General features: G+C 42.3%; 1 protein-coding gene across 2 annotated transcripts in view; it reads left to right on the top strand.

The window, feature by feature from the left end:
* The window catches only part of BTAF1 (B-TFIID TATA-box binding protein associated factor 1), an 88,551-nt gene that overhangs the window by 17,795 nt on the left and 44,713 nt on the right, over positions 1 to 26,043 (top strand). For both annotated transcript variants that reach the window (XR_014789430.1, XM_084845900.1), the window contains exons 7-19: positions 2,962 to 3,073; positions 5,756 to 5,824; positions 7,509 to 7,598; positions 9,719 to 9,814; positions 9,910 to 10,086; positions 12,957 to 13,097; positions 13,226 to 13,350; positions 15,597 to 15,717; positions 15,994 to 16,098; positions 16,369 to 16,518; positions 19,618 to 19,760; positions 19,896 to 20,070; positions 20,715 to 20,918. Coding sequence is in view for 1 of the 2 variants with exons in the window: in XM_084845900.1 (XP_084702026.1) it covers positions 2,962 to 3,073; positions 5,756 to 5,824; positions 7,509 to 7,598; positions 9,719 to 9,814; positions 9,910 to 10,086; positions 12,957 to 13,097; positions 13,226 to 13,350; positions 15,597 to 15,717; positions 15,994 to 16,098; positions 16,369 to 16,518; positions 19,618 to 19,760; positions 19,896 to 20,070; positions 20,715 to 20,918 (1,708 nt within the window). In the remaining variant the exon portion in view is untranslated. The remainder of the gene's footprint in view (positions 1 to 2,961; positions 3,074 to 5,755; positions 5,825 to 7,508; positions 7,599 to 9,718; positions 9,815 to 9,909; positions 10,087 to 12,956; positions 13,098 to 13,225; positions 13,351 to 15,596; positions 15,718 to 15,993; positions 16,099 to 16,368; positions 16,519 to 19,617; positions 19,761 to 19,895; positions 20,071 to 20,714; positions 20,919 to 26,043) is intronic.

Raw genomic sequence — 26,043 nt, 5'->3', positions numbered from 1 at the left:
GGCTCTCCAATCATAGTGATTCTTGGGAGGGATGTAGAGTCTTACCCTTTGCTCAAGTCTGCTCTGTGCTTTTTTAGTTCTGTCTCATCTGACCAGGAAAGTTTGAAGAGCTTTGGTGGAGAGAGACAGGAGTTGTTTGTGGCTTGTGTTCCTTCCTGGTTTCTTATAGTTGTTCCAACCAATCTTCACCCCAAATTTCCCAGTCCTTTTTTCAAATCCTTCCTTTCCCATTCCAGTCCATTCATTCACACCCAGATCTTTACAGTAGAAGTTAAATTTCATTTATTGTTGTTGCTAGTCTGTCTTGTATCTTGTTGTATAGGCACTGTCGTCTGCATCCCAATTTTGGCCTTAGTTGTATACGTTAGGTTTTGTTTTGAATCAAGTTCTCTGTTTTATAGTGTGCGTGTGAGATCGAGAGGGAGAAATGTATTATACTTTACTGTTCTGTATCACTGTGTTCTTTGTGGGGTGCTGGTCTCTTAGTTTGTGTGTACACTATGGTGTGTGTGCATTTTTATTTCATACACGCCAACCCATACACTGCTATGAATGACTTAATGTGCACAAGCACACTTACTAAAGTGTATTATAATGCACATTATTCACAATGGATATGGAACCAGTTTGTGGTGCCAGCAAACTATGTGGTCACCCTAGGGAGAGAAGTTGAGGAGGTAGAGGCAGAGTTTGTACTGGTGCTGCCCATGTCCAGCTGAGTTCTTTCCCTCCCAAAAATCAAATGTCCAGTTCTGAGACTGCTACTAGTAGAAGGCACCTCACTCCCACAGGAAAAAGGGCTCTTCTTGTAGAGCAAGGTGGCGGCAGCAGGACTGGCAGCTCCAGTGGTGAAAAGGAGAGGAAGGCATCTTGCAAGACACTAAGATTCCGAAAGAGCTCTCTGATGTGGGGATGCTGGCACAGGAGTGGGATAATTTCATAGCCCTAGTAGCTCTCCTGGAGGAGGCAACAAAAGCACATTTGTGATTAGAGTAGTGGAGGAACAGGCAGAAGAACAGGTGCTCCTTTCTGATGCTCCCTCCCACTCCTGTGGTGATGAAGGAGACAGAGTTTAAGCAGTGGTTCTGGGTCACTGCAGAAGAGGCAAAGCATGTTATGGGATCACTTGGAAGTGGTAGTAGATCCCAGCTATGCAACCTGCCTGGACTGAAGGGAAGTTCTGAGCAGCATGGGGTAGAAATGTGGGCACTATACCATCACAAGTCTGCTCTTGCACTTGACAAGGCAGCACCAGTCTGTCTGTTAGGGGTAGGGAAGTCAGGAAGCAAGGACAAGACTGACAGAGCAGGGCATACAGAGTGTGAGGAGTCCCCCTCTTAGTCAGCCCCCCCCCCCACCCGAAGCAGAAGCTTAGACAGGCCACTATGGAGGACAAAGTGTGGGGCCATGAGATAACCAACTGCATTGGTTAGATGTTGGCACTGGATGACCAGCCATTCAGCGTGGTGGAGTTCATTGGGTTCAGCCACCTAATGGAGCTTGTCCTATATTACATACTGCTGTTACATGCCATTGTCAATAAGACAGTGGTGCCCTCCCTGTACCAGGCAGCCAGCGAGAAAATGTAGGCTCAACTGTGGAGAGCAGAGCCACAGATGGTGCACTTCACCTCTGTTATTTGGTGCAGCCAAATTTTACAGCTTGCCCACAGACTTAAAGGTTGTTTTTGTATGTGTCCATGCTTAACCTGGTTTGGGATTCTTCCTTTATATTATCCTTCCTATTCAGGCTCCAACTTCCAGTCCTTTACAAAACGCTTTCCTTTTTCATTCCAATACATTCTACAACTTGGATGTATGTAACTTGAATTTTATTCATTGTCTACACAACCCATAGGGTTGGTGGTAGAAGCAAACCCCTTATAATTCCCTTCCCACCCTAAAATCAGCTTCAGCACCTAGCACAAAAGCCCCTGCATCTATCCTTCTGTAATTTGGCAGGTTTCTAATGAAAGGGCATAATTACAGTGTCTACTGTTTTCATAGGAATTGCCCACCAAACAATAAGGGGGTGTTATCAAGCTTTTCTAACCATCACAAAACTGGAAAGACTCCCCTTGCACAAAAAAAACCATGCACTTGTCTGAAATTTGCCAAGCTTTATCCTCACAGAAGGGGCAACTATGACTGCAGATGTCATGTCGTTCTGTCAAAAAACAAAGTTATAGGCACTTAATTTTTTTAAAGAGAAAAATGTTAAGGAGCTGAACACCAAACCCCTTCACTTATTTGTGTAAAATTTGGTAGGCTTCATCCCCTGAGATCGGTCTACAATGCCTGCAAATGTTACCCAATTCTGTTAAAAATTAAGGAAGTTACAGCTGTTTAGGCACAAAGGTTCTGCTCCCTGAATCTCACTTTGGATTCAGCTCTGTGTTGAATCAGGAGAACTCCAAATCATTCTGTTTTGACTTGGACTATTTTCCAAATCACCAAAATGGGATTCGAATCAAAACTTTTGGTTGATTCATACCCCTGATTTATAGCTATCCTAGCAGCTGTTGAAAGGCAAACAATCATTCCCATTTCTTCCTGTGATCTCCTTCTGCATTCTGTCAGCGATGCCCGGGTACATGGTGGTGCCACCAGAGAGAACTTCCAGTAGAACTTTGATTTCCTGTAACAAAACAGTATCACTAAGGGATCAAATGTTAAATCATAAGCTGTCATCTCTCCTGTAGTTTCAAAAATTATGATCTGGAAGTTGTTGATCTTCCCAATAGATATTATATCTGCACCTACATTTCCCCCATGCATCATTTGCTCAGGATAAGTCGGTGCCTATGAAGAAGCTAACACATCATTTAGTACAATGAATCTTGAGATACTAGCATCATTCCTATTTGGAATATAAACACATATAGTACATTATATGGTAGGTAACTCTTCTGTTAAGTGGTGTGATATGACACTTCACAGATATTTCAATGTTCCTTTCTAGCAATGATAGCACTGATGGTGAGCCAGAAGAAAAGAGAAGAAAAATTGCAAATGTTATCATCAGTCAACCTGCAACTGACTCCAGACTTTTGGTAGAGAATATTCCAGAAGAGGTACAGTATACCCTTATAACCACTTTAATTGACAGTGCAATCCAACCTTTTAAAGTCTAGTAATTCAGTAATTCAGTAGGTGAATTATGGACCTAATCTCTCACCCCTTGAAATCAGCTATATTTAAAGTAGTGATGGAGGTGAAGTCTGTATTGCTGGAATTTAGAATCCAAACGTCCTCAGTTTGAAATACCCTGTCTTAATACAAAGTAAACACAAAGTAAGCCCAGATCCTCAAAATTTACAGGGAGCACATGACTCTTTTGATACAGCAGCTTCACTGGCTACCAGTTTGTTTCTGGGCAGAATTCAAGGTGTTGGTTGTGACCTATAAAGCCCTTTATAGCTTGGGATCAAGCTATCTGTTTCCCGCCTCCCAGCTGAGCAGAGCAAGCTGCTCCAGCTGGTCCAGGGACTACAGAAGCAAGCAAGCTCCCAGAGAGTGAGCGACCAGGGGGAGCGAACAGGGGGAGCAAACAGAAGTTGGCCAGGGGAGTTCGGCAGGGAAGGTCAAGGAGGAAGCCCCTAACATTATTTTTTTCTTTTTTAACTAACTTTTTTTCATTTATTTGTCTTGTAACACACACTTCCACATCATGTTTTAAGGAAGCATGATGTAGTAGTAATGGGGGACTTCCAATTTCCCCAATATTTGTTGTGAGACAAATTCTGCAAAACATGGCCCCTCCAGGAAATTCCTGACATCGTAAGCTGCCTTGAGTGCCATTTTTGGTAGAAAGATGGGGTTCAAAACAAATAAATGAAATTTGGGCCCAGGCTCATTACCAAAGTCAAAAAAGAAACAGCTGCACCAATTGAATTCCCAACATGTTTTGACACTTGATCTTTATCAAGGGAACTTGGGTATTTTACATTTTGTATTCTTCAATTCCCTTGATAAAGTCCAAGTGTCAAAACGCATTGGGAATTCAATTGGTGCAGCTGTTTCTTTTTTGACTTTGGTTTCCATCCTTACAGCTGTTTTTTCTGGCCCCTATTGGCACTGTTGCCCAGGCTCAATGCCTTCTATTGGTTTTCATCTATTGCTGCAAGCCCTGTTCCTCTTCCTTTCTCCCAAACTTAACTTACAGTGGGGCAGCAGAAGCAGCAAGGATAGTCTTCCACTCTCTTCCTTCCTCTGTGAGGCATATTTTATCCAGGATTCCTTGTGCCTCAGGTGTTGCTATTGCAGCACTCTAGGATCATGAGGGAGGGAAGCAGGCAGAGACCTCTAGGGAGAGTGGGGAGAAGGACACCTTGCAGCCCCTGCCAGGTTTGTTTTGTGAGAAGAGAAGTGTCGGGGCCGGGGGGGATTGGAGATTTTTCAGACCTGCTCATCTTTGTGATCTTTCATTGCAAGCACTCAAAAATACTTTTTTCAAATGCTTACAAGGAAACATTGTAAAAAGTAAGTGGCAGTCTAGGTGACCTGAGGAGTTTGCCTTTTACTCATTTAAAGTCATAAACATTAGCTGGCTGCAATCTGACAGAATGCAATCCTGTTCCTGAATTACTTGGTTATGCAAGCAATTTCTGTGAAGTGATAAGGGGAAATTATTTCAGGGATACTTGGTTAGAATTATAAACAAAAGGGCTCTCTGAAATAGTCTGTATGAAAGCAGGTGTCTTTGGAAATGGTGTTCATGCCAGAAGCATTGTCAAGGTTGGGGCCAGTCCAGGTGTGGTGGTGCTACTAGGTATTCTCAGCTGTCAAGGGTTTCTTTTGCAGTTGAATTGAGATCATTGCATACTCTTTATCAAAATCAGTGGGATTTAAATATGTATAACTGGTGCATAGAATTGCAGTTTTTGTCATTTTGATGGTGGTTATTATATCAATTTTATGGAAGTGAAGGATCTTAAAGAAGGTGCAGTGCAGAAATTAATTTTTAAAATAATAGACTCTTACCCACAGAATTACAAATGAAGAAAGGTGTGAATGCTAGGAAAGGGGAGACACAATGAAGAAAAGGGAGAGGCAGAGATTAGAGGTCAGAGGCTCATGAGAAGAGATGTGTTTTCAAATGCTTAATTTAAATATTTGCAAGAAAGCAGAAGTGGGAGTGGCAGGAGCTGAGTTCCAAAGAAAAGCAAGAGTTAAAGACTTCCAAAAAGAGCAGTGAGAAAGAAGGGAGCAATAGTTACCCAAGTCTAACCAGAAGGAAATTATCAGCATAGTAAGGACAACAAGAAGGCAGAGACAGTAGAGATGAAGAAGCCAAAGAGTGAAGACTGTTAAAAACAAAAAGCAGTAACTTGAACTGAATTAGATAAGAAAATGGAAACCACTGAAGAGAATGTAAGTCAGGAGAAAGGTAGACAAAAAAGAAAAATCAACAGGCAGCAGATTTAAGAATGGAGACGAGAAGGTGAAATAGAGGCAAAACAAAGCCATTGAAGTTCAGTCCCAAATTTTCTCATAGAAAAATGGCTTGACTTTCTGATGCACATAAATGTTGACTAAATGCTTTATCCATCCTAGCCCTTTAGATTAGAAATTCAGTATTTTGCTTACTGTAGAATTACTTTACTATCCCTTAACTATATCCAAATGGTTATTTAAATGTAGATCGAGGTTCAGTGTAATAATGTATAATCAAGCACCTTTTATCTTTTTAAAAAATAATTTGGCAGGGAAATCAGCTAAGAAATTGTTGACCACGTTATTTTTGTCTCTTTTAGACCAATGAATGGCCTCTAGAAAGTTTTTGTGAAGAAGTGTGCAATGACCTCTTTAACCCGTCATGGGAGGTAAACATTTGTCTTACTGTCTTCAATAATACATAATTGGAAGGAATCAATGCTTCATATACACTGTGTCCTTATTTTTTAAATGTGTGTAGTACAGTTTTTCTCTGGCTGGTGGGAGGAGGCATCCAAGGATTGGGTTATCTCTTCTCATTGCCCAGGAAGGCAGGGATCACATGATTAGTGATCCTTGAAGGAAGTCCTGGTCCTCTAGCTCCCCCTCTAGTTTTCTTCCCTGCCTTTGCCCAGGGCAGGCATTACTCTTTGAGCTCTTCCTAAAAAAATCCTATTTTTTTTCCTACCCTGATTGTTACTTATTTCGTTTTCAGCCTCTCTGGGATGGCAGGGGAGCTTTCACTTTCCCCATCCTCTATCCTCATGGCTCTGGTGGGGAAGGGATTTCTCTTCTGCAGCCAAGCCTGTATAGTGGGAAAAAAAGACAACATCAGTCACAGATGTACACCTGATTTCAACCTGCCCTCCTGGGCATCCCACCCTGACACAGAGGTTGCTCAGAGTGTGCAGTCTCGTTGCGCTTCAGCCTGACTTATTTATTGGTCCAGAGCCTCCAGAGCAACTCCTACAGGAGGATCCACATAGCAGTGGCAGTGACTCCGTAGCAGCATGGGGGCTTGATTGTAAAGGCAGCTCCCTTGACCCTTAGAGGTCTTGATTCCAGAGAGTGGTCTCTGCGCATTCCATGTTGCCTTGCCCTCCAGAGCAATGTCTTTTGCCTATTGTGTTTATTTTCTTGCTCTGCTGTTCTGTCCTCCCCGGTCTTTCTTCCAGTATTGTGTCTTCAGTTTGGCCATGTTCAGAAACTGGAGACGAAGCTGGGGGACCAGGGCTTCCTTCAAAGATCACAAATCATGTGGTTCCTGCCTTCCTGGACAGTGAGGAGATAACCTAATCCTTGGATGCCTCTATCCCAACAATCCAGAATGGGCTTTCACGTTTCATTCTAGCCATGTTTCCAGTTTAGTCAATACATTTATTTCTATTGGCCATAACAAATCTGTAGCTCAGTTGCGTTCATCCTGTGCAAAGTTGTAGCAGTCCGTAACTTGACATGTGAGACCAGTAATGCCTGTTGCAAATGTTGCATATACATGCAGTAGAAAGATTGTGTAGGGTTTAGCGTTTGAATGTAAAGGCTTAGTTCATATGTCACAAACATGGCTTGGCTGTTGGGAATGTGTGCAGTCTTGGGTGCACTGTCCTCCCCTCACGTGCTGATTACTTCCATTTCCTGCTTTGGTAACCATAGCTTGCCTTGATGTTTATAAAGTCATTTAAAAAAAAAATTGCCAGGCCTTTCATATAAATTTAATATTTACCTGCTACTCTTGTTTTATCTGGCTCTGTATTTGTGGTGTTTAAGCTCCTTCATTGTTTATATTGAATTGTATTATAATGGTTGTTGTAAGCTTCTTTGGAGGGCATTTTAGCCTGAAAGGTGAGACATGAGAGTTTTAAATAAAAATATTCCAATCAGTTGAATTCTGGTTTGAAGCCTATGATTAGTGGTACTCAGAGTTCATTTCTGGACCACATCAGACTATGGTTAGCTGCCCTGAGAGCTAACCTGATGCGCTATGAGTGCGCATGCGTGTAAATGAACCTTGTATCATGAAAAGTCTGTTCTTAAATAGACTCTTAATCTGTTTGTTTTTTTTCAACTTTTTAGATCCGGCATGGTGCAGGTATTGGATTGAGAGAGGTACTTAAAACTCATGGGAAAAGTGGAGGTAAAATAGGAGACAGCACTATAGAAGAGGTAAGATCAATATGCAACTCTAGATAATGCATAGTCAGCGTTTGTATGTTCACTTGCAGTGCTGAATTTTCAGTGTTTTTCAGTGTTAGCAGAAATGAATTGTTGAGATAGATTAAGGAAAGTAGAACAGTAGGGGCTTCCATCCCGGTACACGTTGTGAGATGTGTTCTTTTTTGGTCTCTGCATCATGTGTATGGGTCCCACGCCTGGTCCTGGGTGCAGTTCCTGCCTTTCCTTGAGTTCCTCTTCAAACACTGCAGCAGTAGCATTGTGAGGAATGTTCTCCAGATCTCCTTAAAATTGTGAGGAGATTGAACTGTTCAGCTGTGTAATTTCCATCCATTTCATTTTGTTTTATTCAGTTTCTTTTCAGTTATTTCCGTCTCTTGGCTTTGTGTTCTGTTTTTACTGTGGCGCTTGGGCATTTATTTTCTTGCATAAGGTCTTGTGGCCTTGAAGTCTTCCTTCAGGAAATATGTGGAGTGTGGTGACTAATGTCCACCTTCTGATGGATACTCTTATCTCCTTTATTGGGGATAAGAGTGCCTAGTAGATTCACATCAGCACCGCCAAACAGTTACTAAACAACTTAGAACTGGTCATCCTGCTTCAGAGCAGTGGTTTGGGAGCAAGCCTTGAAGGCTGTGGATTTGGCAGTCTGCTTCTTCCCAGCATTCACAATCATGTCCCTCACTCTGGGAACGCGGGCCCATCCTTGCAGTGTTTCCAATGGCTTTGGCCTCAGTTTCAACATTATCAGAGCCAAGTGTCTGTATGTACATCTTGCTCAGGCGGGTACTCTTCCATGACAGAGATGGTATCCACCTCTGCCTTTTGACACCTGGAAACTCCCTCAACCTTGGGACATACAAGGAACCCAAGGCCAAGCTTCTTGCCTTTCTCTTGCTAACAGAGGGCAAAAAGAAAAGAGGTTGTGTGAACATAAGATAGCTTTGGTAACATCAGTTCAGACTTGGCTACCTTCGGTGCTGATGACCTCTATGGTCCCAGGCTCTCACACTTGTCTGGCACCAGAGGAGTTGCTGGATCATCTAACTCTGTTCCTGATGCCATTATCTTCTCAGATCTGGGAGAAGATTAAAGAGATTCTCCCGTTCTCCAGATGTTCAGTTCAGATCATAGGCTCCACTATGTTCAAATCATAGGGTGCTGAACATATTAAAAATGATCATAACTTACTTTGCACTGTTACTGCATGTGCTCTCCTTCTGTCAGACTTATTAAATATATTATTAATAATAGTAACATATTACCCAGTGTAGCTACAAACATTATTTGAGTAGTACAGAAGTGCTTTCTTTTCCTGAAAAGTGGTGTCAGTTTGTCACTAATTCTCAGGCTTTTCAAAAAGAGTAGTGATTAAATAATATGACTCAACTTGACACTGGTTCTGACTGAGGCCTTGTTGAAACATGTAGCAGAACGAAGTGATAAAATAAACTGCCATTTTGTTTTGCTGGGGGGTGGAGGAGGGAGGATTATATTTTTTAATGCTCGTGTTTGTGAGTGTAGTTTTTTTTTTTAAAAACCCTTCAGGTAGAAAATACTAGCACAGCAAAGAGCTGGGCTAAAACATGGAACCTTTCATCCTGATGGCTTTTTTACATGCGGAAACATTCAAAAATGACACCTCCCACCTGCAGTCTGAAGTGGTATCATGCATGCTACCTCCTCATGGTTTGATCATTTCATTCTCATGCATGTATAGACCAGTCCCAACTCTGGTGGTTCATCAGTGAAATTCCATGTAGTTTCATAAAATGTGCACATCTTTTCTTTGTTTTATAAGCTGAGTAAGAGTAATTCTTCTTTGTACGCCTTGCAAAGGATTTAAATGTTTAATACACAAACAGTGAATTAACTTTTTCCTGAGAAATCTTCCCTGTGTTCCAATGTTGGTTTTCTACAACAACTTCTACTCAGTGCAGTGCTGTTAAACATTGCTGTTGGCTCACCAGCAGATAAAATGTATAACGTTAACTTGGCATTTATTTCACATGTTCAGTGGAGCATATATGCTTTTGTAAGAGCCTCTAAATGGAAGGAGGTTGAGAATAATTCAACATTTGCCAACTCAAAATTTACTGTTTGTTAAACAGATGACACAGCAACACCAAGACTGGCTGGAAGACTTGGCTATCAGGCTTCTTTGTGTGTTTGCATTAGACAGATTTGGTGATTTTGTTTCAGATGAAGTAAGTATCAACTTTGAAAGCTTACTGTGTGTATTTGGTCTTAATTTCAATGCCTTTCTACTGTTCTATTGAGGGTTATTCTCCTTAAATCTTAGGTTGTGGCACCAGTGCGAGAGACTTGTGCTCAGACTTTAGGAGTAGTGCTGAAATATATGAATGAGAGTGGAGTTCATAAAACTGTGGCTATCCTGCTAAAGTTACTTGCACAGGAACAGTGGGAAGTGAGGCATGGTGGTCTCCTAGGAATAAAGTATGCTTTGGCAGTTCGTCAGGTAATGGTTTTAAGTTTCTAAGTTTCTTCAGTCTGGCATTGTTTATTTCATGATTTTGGAATTGTAGGAGCCACTTACACTTGGCACTTTCCCATTCTGTTGATGTCCCATTGTGTTGGTGTGCGTGAGTGAGACTCTCCACAGAGCAGTACCAGGGGCTTTCCTGTCTATATAGCACCAGCCAGGAGGGAGGGTTTGTCTTTTAATACGTATCAAAAAATGAACACCTATAAACAGATTCTCTAGGCATTGTACAAATCAAATGTAAAAAATAATACAATAAATCAGACAAAATCCAGCACAACATAAACCCTAAATAAACACATACTAATATACCATAATAAATACAGATTACAAATGCTAAAACCACCATCGGGTATAGGAGCTAAAAAAATCACACTGCTGGGACTTAGGCCTTAAATTACTAAAAATGCTGAAATGCTTACAATACTTAAGTACTTTAAATGTCTGGGAGAACAGAAAAATCTTAGCCTAGCACTGGAAAGATAAGAATGTCAATGCGAGACAAGCTTCCCTAGGGAGAGCTGAGGGCCACCCCTGAAAATGTCTTTTTATCACCTTCCAAACCTCAGAATTAAAGTGCACTCAAGGGGCTTCCATATATGACCTTAAGGCACCTTATGGGAGGAAATCAGTGGTACTAAAAGCCCTTGGAAGGTGAAGAACAATTATTAGGGTTGCACTAGCCCTATTTCTCTTCAAACAGAAGTCATTCTGCAGGGTGATCAAGGCTCTTTTGGTGCCAAAACCAGGCCTAAATCCCAGTTGAAATAGGCGCAAAAATCAGACTCATCCAAGAGAGCCTGGATCTGGTCAGTCACCATGCACGCAAACATCTTGGCCAAGAAGGGGATATTTGCCACTGGTCTATAATTATTAATATCTTCCAGTCCAATGAAGGTTTCTTTTGGAGTAGTTTTGCTACTGCCTCCTTTTTTTAAGGAAGCTTGGACCACTCCCTCTCTTAAAGAGGAGTTGACTACCTTCTAGACCCAGCCTGCTGTCTCTTCCTTGCCAGATGTAATCAACCACAAGGGGCAATAGTCAAGCAAACGTTGGCTAAACCTTATCAAGCACCTTGTCTGCATCCTCAGGCCCCCCAAAGTGACATCCATCCAACAACATAGAACCAGACAGTGCTTTGGACACTCCCTGAATTGACCTGGGCCAACTGTGGAGTCCAAGTTGTGGAAGATTGTATTGCCCTCAAAATGTCTTGCAAGCATGTCACAGCATGCTACTAAGGTTTCTACTACCATTAGGGCGAGATTTTAAAAGGCCCTGGGTTGCAATCTTATGCAATTTCAGACAGAAAAAGTCCTACAACTTTCAGCATTCCCCAGACAGGATGGCTGGCTGGGGCATGCTGGGAGTTGTAGGACTTTTTTCTGTCTAAACATGCATAGGATTGCTCCCTAAAGCACTCAAAAGCTTCACTGGATGACTTTAAGAAGGCATAGTGGTGGTGGAGAAAGATTGCTTCACTGTCACACAGCAGGCTTGATAATGAGCTCTTACTAGTGTCAATTGTATTCCCCCTGGGTTTTCCAACACTTTTGTTCTAGATGTCTCCCAGCTTTCTTCTTCCCCCTTAGCTATGGGGTATAGCAAGGAGCTGAATGAGCTCTGCTGAGTAGGAGAGGTTGCTTAGGAGTGGTTGTGTCCACTGCCTGAGTGTGTCTAGATTCCACAGATTGACCAGGGCGTCAACAGGAGCACCAGTCATACCAGCCAGAACCGCCCCCCCCCCCCGAGCCTTCTAGAATTCATCGTAGTCTACCAGCCTCCAGGGCAGATAATCCTAATAGGTCTCCCACCCATGCAGCCAGAGCAACCACTGCCAAGATATTGCTTTATTTTTAAAAAATGTATAGAACAATTTGCAGACAGAGCTTGGAAGCCTACTGTATGACAATGAGACTAATGCTTGCTTTATTCATAATAATTAACAAGTGAGCTCTGCAGCATGATTTTGCAGTGTATCCTCACTTCCTAAGGGGAGTGTTCTTGTTCAGGGCTCTAGACAGTGTGGAAGAGCAGGAGACTTGTACTGCTGTTTAGACCTCTCTGGATTCTGGGGAGGGGCAGAAGGGGAGATCTGGAATTTGGAAAGGGATAAAGGACATTTTTTCTTTCCCAACTGTGAAGCTTTCTCATGCTGTGCTACATAACACAGTAGAAGCTTGCCCATGTGAAACCTGAGTATTTTATAACATGGGGGAGGGGGGAAATGTCTATCTTCCTCCCTTTCCTCTCCTTCTAAAATATCTCTGTATAGTGGGGGGGAGTGGAGAGGGATAACTTTGCAATACGCAACTCCCTCCCAACTTTCACCTCATAGGTACTTATCATATAAGCTCTTAGAGGCTTGGTCGGTCATATTCACCTCCCACGCCCAACATTTTGTCTCTCACCTGCTCTCAACCATAGACTTAACTGATAGACTAATATAGTCTACCTGAGTTTTGGTTCCTTTTAGGCCCTCTTTTTCCTGTCTCTCAGCTCAACTGTCACCAACATTGTGTAAATCTTGGAAGTTCACAGATCTTTGTCAGGCCTTTTGGTGGAGGGAGGGGTTTCATTTTCTTTTTCGTTTTCTTTTAATTTGCAAACTTCTGCTTTTCTTAAGGCATCTCCTGAGTATGTAGAAACCTTTATTTTGGGGTAGTTCCATTTCACTTTTAAACTGATAGGCTTTCAACTACTCGACTTCAATATTAGACAGAATGATATTAATGTCTAAAGAGGACATGGGTTCCATTCACTTGAAAAGAGACAGTAGTCCTGCATGCAGGCTTACACACTTCTTTATCCTTTGATCTTAAGTTTAACAGTTCTTGCTTTTGCAGGACTTAATTGATACTTTATTGCCTAAAGTCTTGCCTGCAATAACTGAAGGTCTGCAAGATTTGGATGATGATGTTAGAGCTGTTGCTGCAGCATCTTTAGTACCAGTAGTGGAAAGCCTTGTCCACCTTCAGCCAGAGAAAGTGAGTAGGGTACATTGACACTTGAATACTTCCTGGTTTTGTTCTGAACAAAGGTCTGAGCATTAGCAATCCATGTTCGTTGAACTATCTTGGCATCACAAATTTTTTCATCTCTGCTTATAATTTAGGTACCCTTTATTCTTAATATCCTATGGGATGCACTTATGGATTTGGATGACCTGACAGCTTCCACAAACAGCATTATGACCCTTCTTTCATCCCTTTTGACTTATTCTCAGGTCCGAAAATGCAGGTAATTCAGATAGTTTACTGGAAGGTCCCTATTTTTTTTTTTCTAGGATGTCATTTTGCATTGTTGTTTAGATGGTGAAAAATCCATAGTAGATTTGTTTTGATCGTAGAATACAGTAAACATGTTCTTAAAATTTGATAGCCGGCCTGTATTGTCTGAGCTGCCTGGAGGTGTAGAAAGGGTAAAGGAAAAGGATAAGGGTGCTACAAAGTGAGCAAGGTTGAAATAGGTAAAGGATTGTCAGTTCCTGTACATATACTGTAGTTCTGTTCCAGGGAACTTGGACTTGAAGTAATGAAGTGTACATTCTAGTGTTAGATTCTGAGGGGAACCCTCCCACTCACCACAGGGAGTATTTATTTATTTCATTTCTATACCACCCATTAGTCGAAACTCTCTGGGTGGTTCACAAAAATTAAAACCAAAAAGCACACAGTAAAACAATATAAAATATAAAAGCATTAAAACCACAATATAACAATACAACCAGAATAAAACCTAGCAGCAATGCAGAGATTTAAAACAGCAAAGCTAAAACACTAGAAAGCTAAAACGCTAAGACGCCTTGGAAAATAGAAAGGTCTTCACCTGGTACTGGAAGGAATACAATGTAGGTGCCAGGCGAACCTCACTAGGGAGCTCATTCCGCAGCTGGGGTGCCACAGCAGAAAAGGCCCTCCTCCTAGTAGCCACCCACCTCACTTTGTTTGGCAGGGGCTCACGGAGAAGGACCGCTGAGAATGATCTTAAGGTCTGGGCAGGCACATATGGGAGGAGGCGATCCTTCAGGTAACCTGGCCCCAAGCAGTTAAGGGCTTTGAATGTTAATACCAGCACTTTGAATTGGGCCTGGAAATGGATTGGCAGCCAGTGCAGCTGGAAAAGTACCGGCGTAATATGAGCTCGTTGGCCAGTCCCTGTATGTAACAAATTTATACAAACAAGGGGGACCTGCAGTAAAATATAGCAGTGTGGAGTACTTCCAATCACTGTTCCAGTCAGTCAGCTGTACCCCCCTCTTCAGTCGTCCATTCCATTTCCCCTCTCAGCCAGTTTTCCATTTTTTTCCTTCAACAGTCAGTCAGCATTCTGTGCCCACTGAGCACACACAGTCCTCACTGGGCTGTGTTTGGGCTCCCTCTACTTTGGGTTTTTTCTAAAGATTTTTTAAAAATGTGTAAAGCTTTGGATTCCACTGCATCTGCTGATACCTCCCTATTGTGTGGGGTGATGCCGTTTCGGCTATATAAACATTAGCGCTCTTGCCACTCTATTTGTCCTAGGAAGGACAAAACTTGTTCAAATAAACATGGTTTGGTCCAGTTCATTTTAATTTTTTTAATTGCTTTTCTCCCTGCAGTAAGTGGGATTAGTGCACAATTGAGACTCATGCCAGGTGGGGACTCTGCTTTGTAATGTTCTTGTAGTCTATAATTGCTCCAATCTCTATTTCTAAATAATCATTAATAAAATTTCATGCCTTTGTCCATTTCAATATTATTGAAATACATTGTAGGTTTTTTCTACCCCCAATATCAGATTACTAAAGAGCTTTTTGCAAGTATAGAAGGATCAGCAGAAGTAGTATGGCTGAAAAAGATCTTGCTTGAAATCTTGGAGAGCCATTGCCAATCAGGTTAGATGGTACTGGGCTGGATGGGCCAAGAGTCGTACGTTATGTAATACACTTCCTTAGGGCACAATCCTATTGAGATCCAATGCATGGATTCTCACCTCCATCCTCCAGCCACCCTGTATTTTTGGCTAGATAGCTGATTTCAGCTGTCTAGCTGCGGCTTCTGGGAGGGAGAGGGAAGGAGGCAGCATGGCGCACAGGAAACTGTGCAAAGTGGTTTCCGCAGTCTCCTCCCCACCCACCCCCAGGACTGCCCCCTTTTCACCATCTCTGTACTCCCATTTCTGAGCACAGAGATGTAGCCAGCGCAGAGAGGACTGTGCCTGCTGGGAGCAGGAGGGGGCAGGGAGAGCATTTTCTGAGAACTGTGTTCGGAGCCCTGGTTCTGACCTCTGTTCCCAGTAGCCGAAAAATCCCATGACACTCTAGATGGTGTCTAGTGGCCATAGGATTACTCCCTTAATATCCTAACTTTATAATATATAGAATGCATTCTGTTTGTTAGTATAGGCACATAACAATCATATTTTTATTTTAAAACATGAGTATGAATTACGGGATAGAATTTGACCTTTTCTTGCTCTTTGTTTTCCCTTCACTCGTACTTCAGTATTCAGCAGTCGCTCTCAATTCTGGTACCACGTGTGTGGCCATTCCTACATCATACAATATCTTCTGTTCGAAAAGCAGCATTAGAAACTCTGTTTACCCTGTTGTCTACTCACGATCAGGTGAGAGCTAGTTATCTAATGGGTTACTTTAGAAAGAGAAATGTGGATGTATTTATCTACTTATGCAGAATTGTCATATTTCATTAAGTTTTGGTACTGCTTTTCTCTGAAATGTTCAAAGCATTTTACAAAATTATTAAGACTCTCACCATACAGAAATATTTAAACACAACTGAAGTAGCAAATTAATATGCAGCACACAACATTGTACTACAACATCTTTCCCAGATTGCTTTCTTAAAGTAATGTGTTTTGGTACTTATTTTCTGTTTTTAGAGTTCTGCAGCCTGGCTTACTCCCATTTTGCAAGACATGTTAAGACATATCTTTCAGTTCTGTATTTTAGAAAGTAATCAAGAAATTCTGGAACTAATACATAAGGTATGTGCCTTTTTGTAACTTAAATATGCCTTGCTTATTTATATCTCTGGTTGTGTGCTATGGTTGTTTCAATGTAGCTAATGTTTCTATTTTAGCATTTGCTAATCTTATTTGATTTTCTTTGTACAATGCAGTGTAAAATACTGCTATTCAAAATGTGTAGATGAAAATTGTGGATATATTTTGCTTCTTAAATCAGTAATGAAACTTGAAGATCACGTATCTTTAAACTGCCAATAAATGTCTTATTCCCCCCTCCCTCTTTCGTAGGTGTGGCTTGAATTGTTAAGCAAGGCTTCTCTACAATATGTGGTAGCAGCTGCATGTCCGTGGATGGGAGCCTGGCTCTGCTTAATGATGCAGCCTTCTCATTTGCCTATTGATTTAAATATGTTGCTGGAAGTGAAAGCCAGATTGAAGGTAAAAAAAAAAATGAAATTGACAACAGATATTGGGAAACAAAATACTGTTTTAACAATGACATGGCAGCTAGAATGGAATATTTGCAGTATCTGGTCAGGTTCTTTTAATTTAAGAGATTCAGGATCACAGTTCCATACCAAATTGTTCAAATAACCATACATTCTGTATGCCAGTACTTCTGTAGTAATGCATATTGGCACTTCCTTGAACAGAGCCTCGTGTGGCGCAGAGTGGTTGGCGGCAGTATTGCAACCGAAACTCTCCCCACGACCTGAGTTCGATCCCAGCGGAAGCTGGGTCTCGGGTAGCCGGCGCAGGTCGACTCAGCCTTCCATCCTTCCGAGGTCGGTAAAATGAGTACGCAGCTTGCTGGGGGAAAGGTAGTCATGACTGGGGAAGGCAATGGCAAACCACCCTGCCATAGTCTGCCATGAAAATGCCAGCGCAAGCAGGCGTCCCTCTAAGGGTCAGTAATGACCCGGTGCTTGCACAGGAGGAACCTTTCCTTTCCTAGTGCTTGAAAACCCAGCATTGGTCCATATGAAAATCGCTTGAATATTTCTAGCACTTTTGTAAGTATTTATTTAAAAAGCACTTGTCAGGAATTCAAAACCAGGGGTAGGGTAGGCAACCCGGTGTAGTCCAGATATTTTGGGATACAACTCCCATAATCCTTGACCCTTGGCCATGCTGGTTGGGGCTTATTGTAGTCCAGAACATCTGGGGGGTACCAGGTTGCCTACGCCTGTACTAAATATTAAATAGCCAAATTATATTTAAATTATTTTGTTACTGGGCCTGTGTTATAGTTTCCAAGCTTATTGTTAACACCAAAATGTCTACATATGCTTCTAGGGGCTGTACTCTCTGATACTGCTATACCTTATCTGCAGTACACTGCCTATACCATTCCCTCCAGTTGCACTGTTTAATCTAAATAGAATTGCATTAGTCGTAATGAAAAAGTCACTTGCTTCAGCTGCCTGTCCATGTACATTGCAACTCTCAACTGTTTTAAGCACAAGTCTCCACAAATTATATCTGTGCCTTTCCCTTTCCATCCAGCAAGTGGCAACCAGCCCCTCCCACAGTACTAAGGAGAAGGGCTAATAACACAGATGGCGTTATGACCCATAAGACTTCTTCCCCTACATGTCTCTCAGAAAATTAAACATGGCCCTCACTTCCCTGGCAAGCCTCAGCCTAGCAAGTATCTGTTTTCAAAACCAGGGTTAAAAAGGCTAGGAGATGGTTTCTCCCCCAACTAAATTCACTCCCAGATTTTTCTTTGCAGCAGCTCCTTTCTGGTGCAATTTACAAAACAGGCCTTTTTTGTTCTTTAAAAGGTCTACCTTAGTCTATAAGGTAGACCTTTTCAATTAGAATGGAGTGGCATAGGAGCTTGTTGACTGGTAGGCATTTGGAAGGAATATATTATAATGGTGATGGATGGAGGCTGGGGTTACCTGCTACTGCTGAGTGCCAAGAGAAAGATAGTGCTGGAGATGGGAGCAAAAGGAGCTGCGTTGGGGGATGTAGCGTTGTACATGCGGTGGGAGGGAAAAACACTTAGCGGCACCTAAGAGAAATTGCAAATAGTATGGCAATGTGCTTTTCTCCCCACTCCCAACAATCAGATCTGCAGTATTCCCAGGAAGGAAAGTGAGGGAAAATGGACAGAGACCTTGCAGATGAACTAGAGAACACAGACCCTTACCGAAAAATCTGCTCCAGGTTTTTCTGGCAGCCTAATTTAGCTGCTGTAATTGCAGCCTCCCTCCTTGAACATTCTTACTGGTTAATATCAAAGACTTTCTCACCTCTTGCCTGTTGGAAAATGGGCTTGTTGAAGGCGGTTGAAGCATACTTGAAGGTTTTTGCTATTTTGGAAGGCCATTGGATGGTCTGAATAGCTTTCATTGACTGTTCTATAATGTATTTTTTGTACTTCAGCAGCTTGACACAGTCAACCCTAATATTGTTTGCTTTTTCCATTTCCTTTGAAATGTAATTAAACAAATGAAGCACAGCATCAGTGCAGTTGAAATTAAATAGACCAGAGTTCTCAAATGTCGTCATAGTGTATCTCTCTGAGTAGAAAAAAACAAATACAGCCCAAACATTATACATTTAAAGGCTTAGGTTTAACACAGCCTGGGTTCAGATGATCAGCAGGGGAAATAACACAGTGTTGCTTGTTCTCTGCTTCCGCCAGTCACTTAATCAGGATTACCCTAATTACCTGTTCTGCGTTGTGGGTTGCTGTGTCGTCCAGACCCAGTGCACTGCATGGGCATACTGCATTTTCACCCACCCTACAATCCACAGCTTGCAGTATGGGCCATAGAGTGGGTAAACATGTACTACACCGTGCTGCGCACCAGGTTTGGACAACACAACAACCTACGACACAGTGCAGGTAATTAGAATAATTCCGGTCATGTAGCCAGCACGTGTGGAGATGGAGGAAACAACCAATGCTGCATTGTTTCCCCCGCCGATCCTCTGAACAACCTCACAAAAAGAAATAGTAGATCTGGATCTAGGAAAAGGAGTGGAATATTGCGGGCTTAAAAGCCTTCAAAGAAAGGGAGTCCAGGGCATTCAGACTCATTAAGGAGAAAGGAACTGCTCCTTTTCACCTTCTGAAACTTCCTGTAAATGCCTCAGGTGCAGTTTGCATATGTCTTTATACGTTGGAAATGAAAGAAATTGGTACTTTGCTCATTCTATCTGTGCATGCATACCAACTTGTACTCTGTCACTCTCTTGTCTACATCAAGAGCCTAAGTGCATTCTAACTAATTCTTGCACTTTGTAGCAAGAGCTGCTTTGTGGGTTGAGAGGTTAGAACAGAAGGATCAGGTGTATTGAAAACCGAAGGCTGTGAAAAACATATGTATGTTTAGAAATTAACTACCTTCTCCAAGAGTTAGGATTATTTTATAAATCCGATTTCATTACTGCAAAGGATTAATCTGTGATGGAAATATGTATTCATTCCTAATATTTGTAGCCCAAGCTTAAAAACAAAAGTATGACTTTTGAAAGCAAATGAGACACTTGCCTAAACAGGATTTTATCTCTCTTTCACAGGAAAAAACAGGTGGCAAGGTGCGGCAGGGTCAAACCCAGACTAAAGAAGTGATACAAGAATACATTGCTGGTGCAGAAAGCATTACTGAAGATTCAGCAACCAGGGATTATGTTGTTATGAGAGCCCGGATGATGGCAGCAAAGTCAGTTCGTTATTGAAAATCTTAAAACAATATTTAAAAAAAAGCAATACATTTATTAACCACAGCTCAGGTTAGATTGTACAGAACATTGTGTTACTTGAAATGTAACTAATATAAAATTGATTGTTGTTCCAGATTGCTCGGAGCACTCTGCTGCTGTATTTGTGATCAGAGTCTGAATGCCATTTCTCAAGAAATAAAGCCGGCTGAATCACTAGCCCAGCTATTGCTTTTCCACTTGAATTCCAAGTCTGCTTTGCAGAGGCTTAGTGTTGCATTAGTAATCTGTGAGTGGGCTGCCTTGCAGAAGGTAGGACACTTACCACTATTAAAAAAAAAAAATCATTCTTAAAGGTAAACCATTTCTGCCTCCATTAGAAACTCCAGCTTGAGTTCTAGTTTTGTAGCAGATTACAATTTTCTTTATGCTGTCAAATACTGATACGCAAGATACTATTTTTCAGGTTGAAAGCATGTAACTGACAGGGCTGTGGTTTAGTAAAAGGACTGGTTTGAGGGGGTTTTGTGTGACCTGTGGATTCCTATGCTATATCAAAATCTTTTTTCAAAACTTCCTGAGACTTGGAAGTGACCGTTTGAAAGCCTACAGTCCTGTTGAACATATAGAATTAGTTTCAGGTGTGCTTTGGTTGCAGTAGCTCAGATTCCATATAAGCACTTGGAATCTTTGGTATTGATTTATTACAGTAAGGCTGCAATCATGTACACACTTACCTGGGAGTAAGCCCCATTGAACATAGTGGAACTTAACATCTGAGTAATTATGCATTGGTTTGTGCTGTAAATCACTGAATCACAAATAAAGATCAGTTTATTGTTGGCAATGTATAAATGTGTTCATAGTTTTTATGGAGAATAAATTAACGATCTCCTCTGCTTAATATGTAAAAGTTGCACATTTGATAGCTAAATTATTGAACTCTGTGTTTTCAGGAAAATAAAGCGGTGGCTCTTGCTGTCCGGTCACGTTTACTTGGTGTCCTTTCTGAGCATCTTTACTATGATGAAATTGCTGTTCCCTTCACCCGAATGCAAAATGAATGTAAACAACTCATCTCTTTATTCACTGATGCAAACATTGACATAGCCAGCAAAGTTAACTGCAGTGTGTTTACAATAGATCAAGCTAACGAATTGGTGAGTGAATCAGTAAAAGGGCTATCTTTATTTAATCTTTAGGTGAGTGGTGTGAAACTTACCTGAACAGCTTTGGTGGCTGAGTGGATAAAAACATTAAACTTTCTCACTGAAAGTGGCTTTTAAAATAGTCCTGTTGATCCACACAAATAGTTATAGATCTCATGCACGTTACTAATCAGAATACTGCAGAAAGCAGGGCCAGTCTTCAAGGAGAGGTCCCTTTCCATTTTGGCAAGGGCTTTCAGCTCTGTGGATGTAGACCAGTGGTTTCTACAGATGATGGATTACAACTCCCATCATCTCCAGCTAGCATAGTCAGTGGTCAGAGATGATAGGAGTTGGAGTCCAAAGCATCCGTAGGGCACCAAGTTGGGATCCACTGAGGATAACTCCTTCCTGAGTTCCTTTTTAAACTCTGGCAGTGCCAAGGTAGATCTTAATTCCACATGAGAGGCTATGTTAATTTTCCTTTGAGTTCCAGAGTTAAGATTTTATTGGTATCTAATGGTGGTGCTCCTGAATGCCAGGTCAAAATAAAATCTCCCTCACCCATGATTTCATTATGGATGAGAAGGCCGACCTGGTATGTGTTACTGAGACCTGGGTGGCAGAACTGGGAGGGGTTAGTCTCTCCCAGATGTGCCCCCCTGGGTACTTGGTGCAACACCAACACTGACTTGAGGGCAGGGTTGCTGTGGTTTATAGGAATTCTATCTCCCTTTCTAGGCTTCCTGTTCATTCGAGTGTGGATCTTGAGTATCTGTACCTTCTGTTGGGTACCTGGGACAGATTAGGGTTTCTTCTGGTGTATCACCCACCCTGCTACCCATCAGCCGTCAGACTCCCTGCCTGAGCTGATGGAGATGGTCTTGGGTTTGGTGTTGAGGATCCCTAGGATAATGGTTCTGGAGGATCTCAACTTCCATGCTGAGGCTGCTGGATTTGGGGCGGCTCAGGACTTCATGGCCGCCATGACAACCAAGGGGCTGTCTCAACATGTTATTAACCGAACACATGTAAGAGGACACATGTTTGATCTGATTTTCTTGACTGGACAGGAGGATGGTGATCTGAAAGTGGGAGAATTAACATCTACCTCCTTGTCATAGTCAGATCACTTCCTATTGATATTTAGACTTTCAGCCGCCTTTCCCCTCTGCAAGGGTGGGGAACCTATTAAAACGGTCTACCCATGGAGGCTAATGGATTCCAGCGGGCTCTGGAGGATTTTCCTGCTATTATGGCTGGCACTTCTGCTGCAGCCCAGGTCACTCTGTGGAACTCAGGCCGTTGACACAATTGCACCCAAGCACCCTCTCCCTCTGAGCAGAGCCTGACCAGCTCCTTGGTATACACCTGAGCTGAGGGCAATGAAGCAAGAGGGAAGATGGATAGAGCGCAGATGGAGAAAAACCCGTGTCGAGTCTGACCGAACGCAGGCTAGAGCTCATTATCAAGCCTACTCTGTGGCTGTGATGGTGGCGAAAAGGGAGTTCTTTGCCACCACCATTGCATCTTCGCGGTGTCATTCAGCAGAGCTTTTCTGAGCGGTTCGTGACCTGCTACAATCTCAGCCAGGGAGAGAAATGGTGGAACCCTTGATAGCACACTGTGACGAGTTTGCATGGCACTCTGAAGACAAAGTTGCTCAAATTCATCATGCATGGGACACCACAATTAATGTAATTCCATTAGCAGAGGTGCCTAGAGCACCAGTCCACTTCTGTTGGATGGGTTTCAGTTGTTGAGGCCCGAGGATGTGGGCAAGGTTCTTGGCCAAGTCCGGTCGACCACCTGTGTACTTAACCTTTGCCCTTCATGGCTTATCACATCTATTGAGGGGATATCTGGCTGGGTCCAGGAGGTTGTAAATTCCTCCTTAAGGGAGGGAGTGGTACCAGCCTTCTTTAAAAGAGGCAATAATTAGGCCACACCTGAAAAAACCTAACCTGTACCTGGATGATGTTAACAACTATAGGCTGGTAGCCAGCATCCCCTTTCTGGGCAAGGTGGTTGCTGGACAACTCCAAGCACTCTGAAATAGATCTAGACAATCAGTTTCATTTAAATCGGACTTCAGGCCTAGGTTTGGAACGAAAACTGCCTTGGTCACCTTGTGACCTTTCCTGGAAGAGGGACAGTGGAAGTGCAACCCTGTTGATTCTCTTGGCCCTCTCAGTGGCTTTTGATACCATCGACCATGGTATCCTTTTGGATAGGTTGTCTGGGCTGGGAGTGAGGCACTGAGCTGTAGTGGTTCCAATCCTACTTGGATGGCCAATTCCAGAAGGAGGTGCTGGAGGATTATTGCTCTGTGCCTTGGCAGCTATGCTCTGGGGTTCCATATGGCTCTATTTTATCCCTGTGCTGTTGAACATCCACATGAAATTGCTTGGGGGAGGTTACCCAGATGTGTGGGCCAAGGTGTCATCAATATGCTCATGACACCTAGCTCTACCTCTCTTTTTCATCAAATCCAGGTGAGACAGTGGCTGTTCTGAATCAGTGCCTTAGCGCGGTAACGGACTGGATGAGGGCCAATAAACTGAGACTCAATCCAGACAAGTCGGGGGTACTTTTAGTGGGTGGTTTGTCTGCTCAGCTAAGTGATGTTCAACTTGTTCTGGAGGGGGTTGTACTCCCCCTAAAGGATTAGGTTCGTAGTTTGGAAGTGCTCTTGGACCCAGAACTGTCACTTGAGGCACAGGTGAACTCAGTGGTATGGAGCACTTTTTATCAGCTTAGGCTGGTATACCAACTATGCCCTTATCTGGACAGAGATAGCCTAGCTACAGTTATCCATGCTCTGATAACCTCTCATCTGGATTACTGCAATGCATTATATGTGGGCTGCCCTTGAAAATGGTCCAGAAACTTCAGCTGGTCCAAAATTTATTTATACCGCCCAATTTTTATACTGCCCAATAGCTGAAGCTCTCTGGGCAGTTCATAATAAAGCCATAAAATGCAAGACAAAATAGAGCAGCAAGATTGTTAATGGGGATTGGCCAATGTGATCATATTATGCCAGTATTTTCCATCTGTGCTGGCTGCCAGTCCATGTCTAGGCCCTGATTCAAAGTGCTGGTATTAACATTCAAAGCCCTAAATGGCTTGGGGCCAAGTAACCTGAAGGATCGTCTCCTCCCATGTGTACCTGCCTAGACCTTAAGACCATCTTCAGTGGTCTTTCTCTGGGACTCCCTCCCAAAGGAAGTACAATGGGTGGCTACCGAGAAGAGGGCCTTTTCTGTTGTGGTACCCCAATTGTGGAATGAGCTACTCAGGGAGGCTTGCCTGACGCCTACTTTTCTGGCACCAGGTGAAGACCTTTTTATTTTCCCAGGCATTTTAGTCCTTTAGCTCTGGTTTAAATCTGTTATTGTATTCTAAACCTCTGCATTGCTGCTAGGTTTTATTCTGGTTTTTACTTCATTTTATGCTGTAGTTTTATACTTTAAATTTTTATAATGTTTTTATCATGTATTTTATGGTTTTAATTGTTGTGAACTTCCCAGAGAGCTTAGGCTATTGGGCAGTATAGAAATAAATAAATAAATAAATTAGAAAGAAAGAAAGAAAGAAAGAAAGAGTCTAAGATAAACTGATAAGCCTTAAATATAGTTGGGTCAATTCTTTGATAAAGAGGATTTTAATTCAAGCATACCATATACGTACTAAACTTAAAGGGGAGCACTAGTACTCTATAGCATATTTCATTAAGGCGTAATTTGTTTGAGATAACTTATCAAAGGTGTTTGCTACAATCACTTCCATTTGGGAGGAAAAAGCACTACAGAGTAGATCAGAAAAGGTGATATCCAAGTTTGTCCAACTGTAAATAATTGCATTGATACATTCCAAGTCTATTAGCCACATTTTCTTGTGAACGATAGTATGGCGGTTTTTCTTTTCTGATTGTAATGGGCTAGCTGCCACAGAAAAAGTAAATGAGTTACTACTGCCTTAACAAAGTACTTCTATTGCCAAAGATGAGTGGAATATGGGTCAGGGTATGGCAGCAGGCTGGTTCACACAATCACAGCAAAGGAAATAAGCCACAGTGGGCTATTTCCCCTGCTATGCATACTGGTTGCATACCAGCCAGATTTCCCTAATTGTCCTTGCTGGCATGCTTGTTGTGTTGTCCGAACCCAGGTAGCATGGCTTGTTTGGGGGAGGGGGCAGCAACCCTGAAATAACCCTACAACAAAGGATGCAGACAAACTGGAGAGGGTTCAGAGGAGGGCAACAAAGATGATCAGGGGACTGAAAACAAAGCCCTGTGAAGAGAGACTGAAAGAACTGGACATGTTTGGCCTTGAGAAGAGAAGGCTGAGGGGAGATATGATAGTGCCCGTCAAGTACTTGAAAGGCTGTCACAGAGAGGAAGGCCAGGATCTCTTCTCGATTATCCCAGAGTGCAGGACACGGAATAATGGGCTCAAGTTACAGGAAGCCAGATTCCGGCTGAACATCAGGAAAAACTTCCTGACTGTTAGAGCAATACGACAATGGAACCAATAACCTAGGGAGGTGGTGGGCTCTCCCACACTGGAAGCATTCAAGACAAGGCTGGACAGCCATCTGTCAGGGATGCTCTGACCTGGATTCCTGCATTGAGCAAGGGGTTGGACTCGATGGCCTTGTACACCCCTTCCAACCCTACTATTCTATGATTCTATGAATCCACGAGTTATTTGAGGCCTGTTTCTCCCTTGAGCCATGCCACCCGGGTTCGGATGACACAACAAGCCATACCTGGTTAATTCTTTGATAAAGATGATTTTAATTCAAGTATATCATATACATAATAGTTGCCCAGCACATGTTGCATGTGCTGAGGATTAAAACAAGCCACCATAGCTTATTTTGATCGTGTGAACTGGGTCAATGTGTATGCATGCAGATAGAGCTATTTTAATATGCTACATGTCTCTGGCTGTGGGTGCTACTCTTTGTAAAAGTCCACACATGGTTATCTCCCATTATGCATATTGTGTGTTTGAACTGTAACATGACTTTACCCAATATACTTTTACCAATGTAATAGATCATCTTCATTAGAAAATATGGTGGAATTTCCTTTCCTTGGACTAGTGAACTGGTTTTTCTCTTGCAC

Source organism: Heloderma suspectum, chromosome 3, assembly GCF_057233095.1.
Source record: "Heloderma suspectum isolate Gila_16-S chromosome 3, 16-S_ref, whole genome shotgun sequence".
Classification (NCBI taxonomy): domain Eukaryota; kingdom Metazoa; phylum Chordata; class Lepidosauria; order Squamata; family Helodermatidae; genus Heloderma; species Heloderma suspectum.
This window is presented reverse-complemented; position numbering and strand designations above follow the sequence as displayed.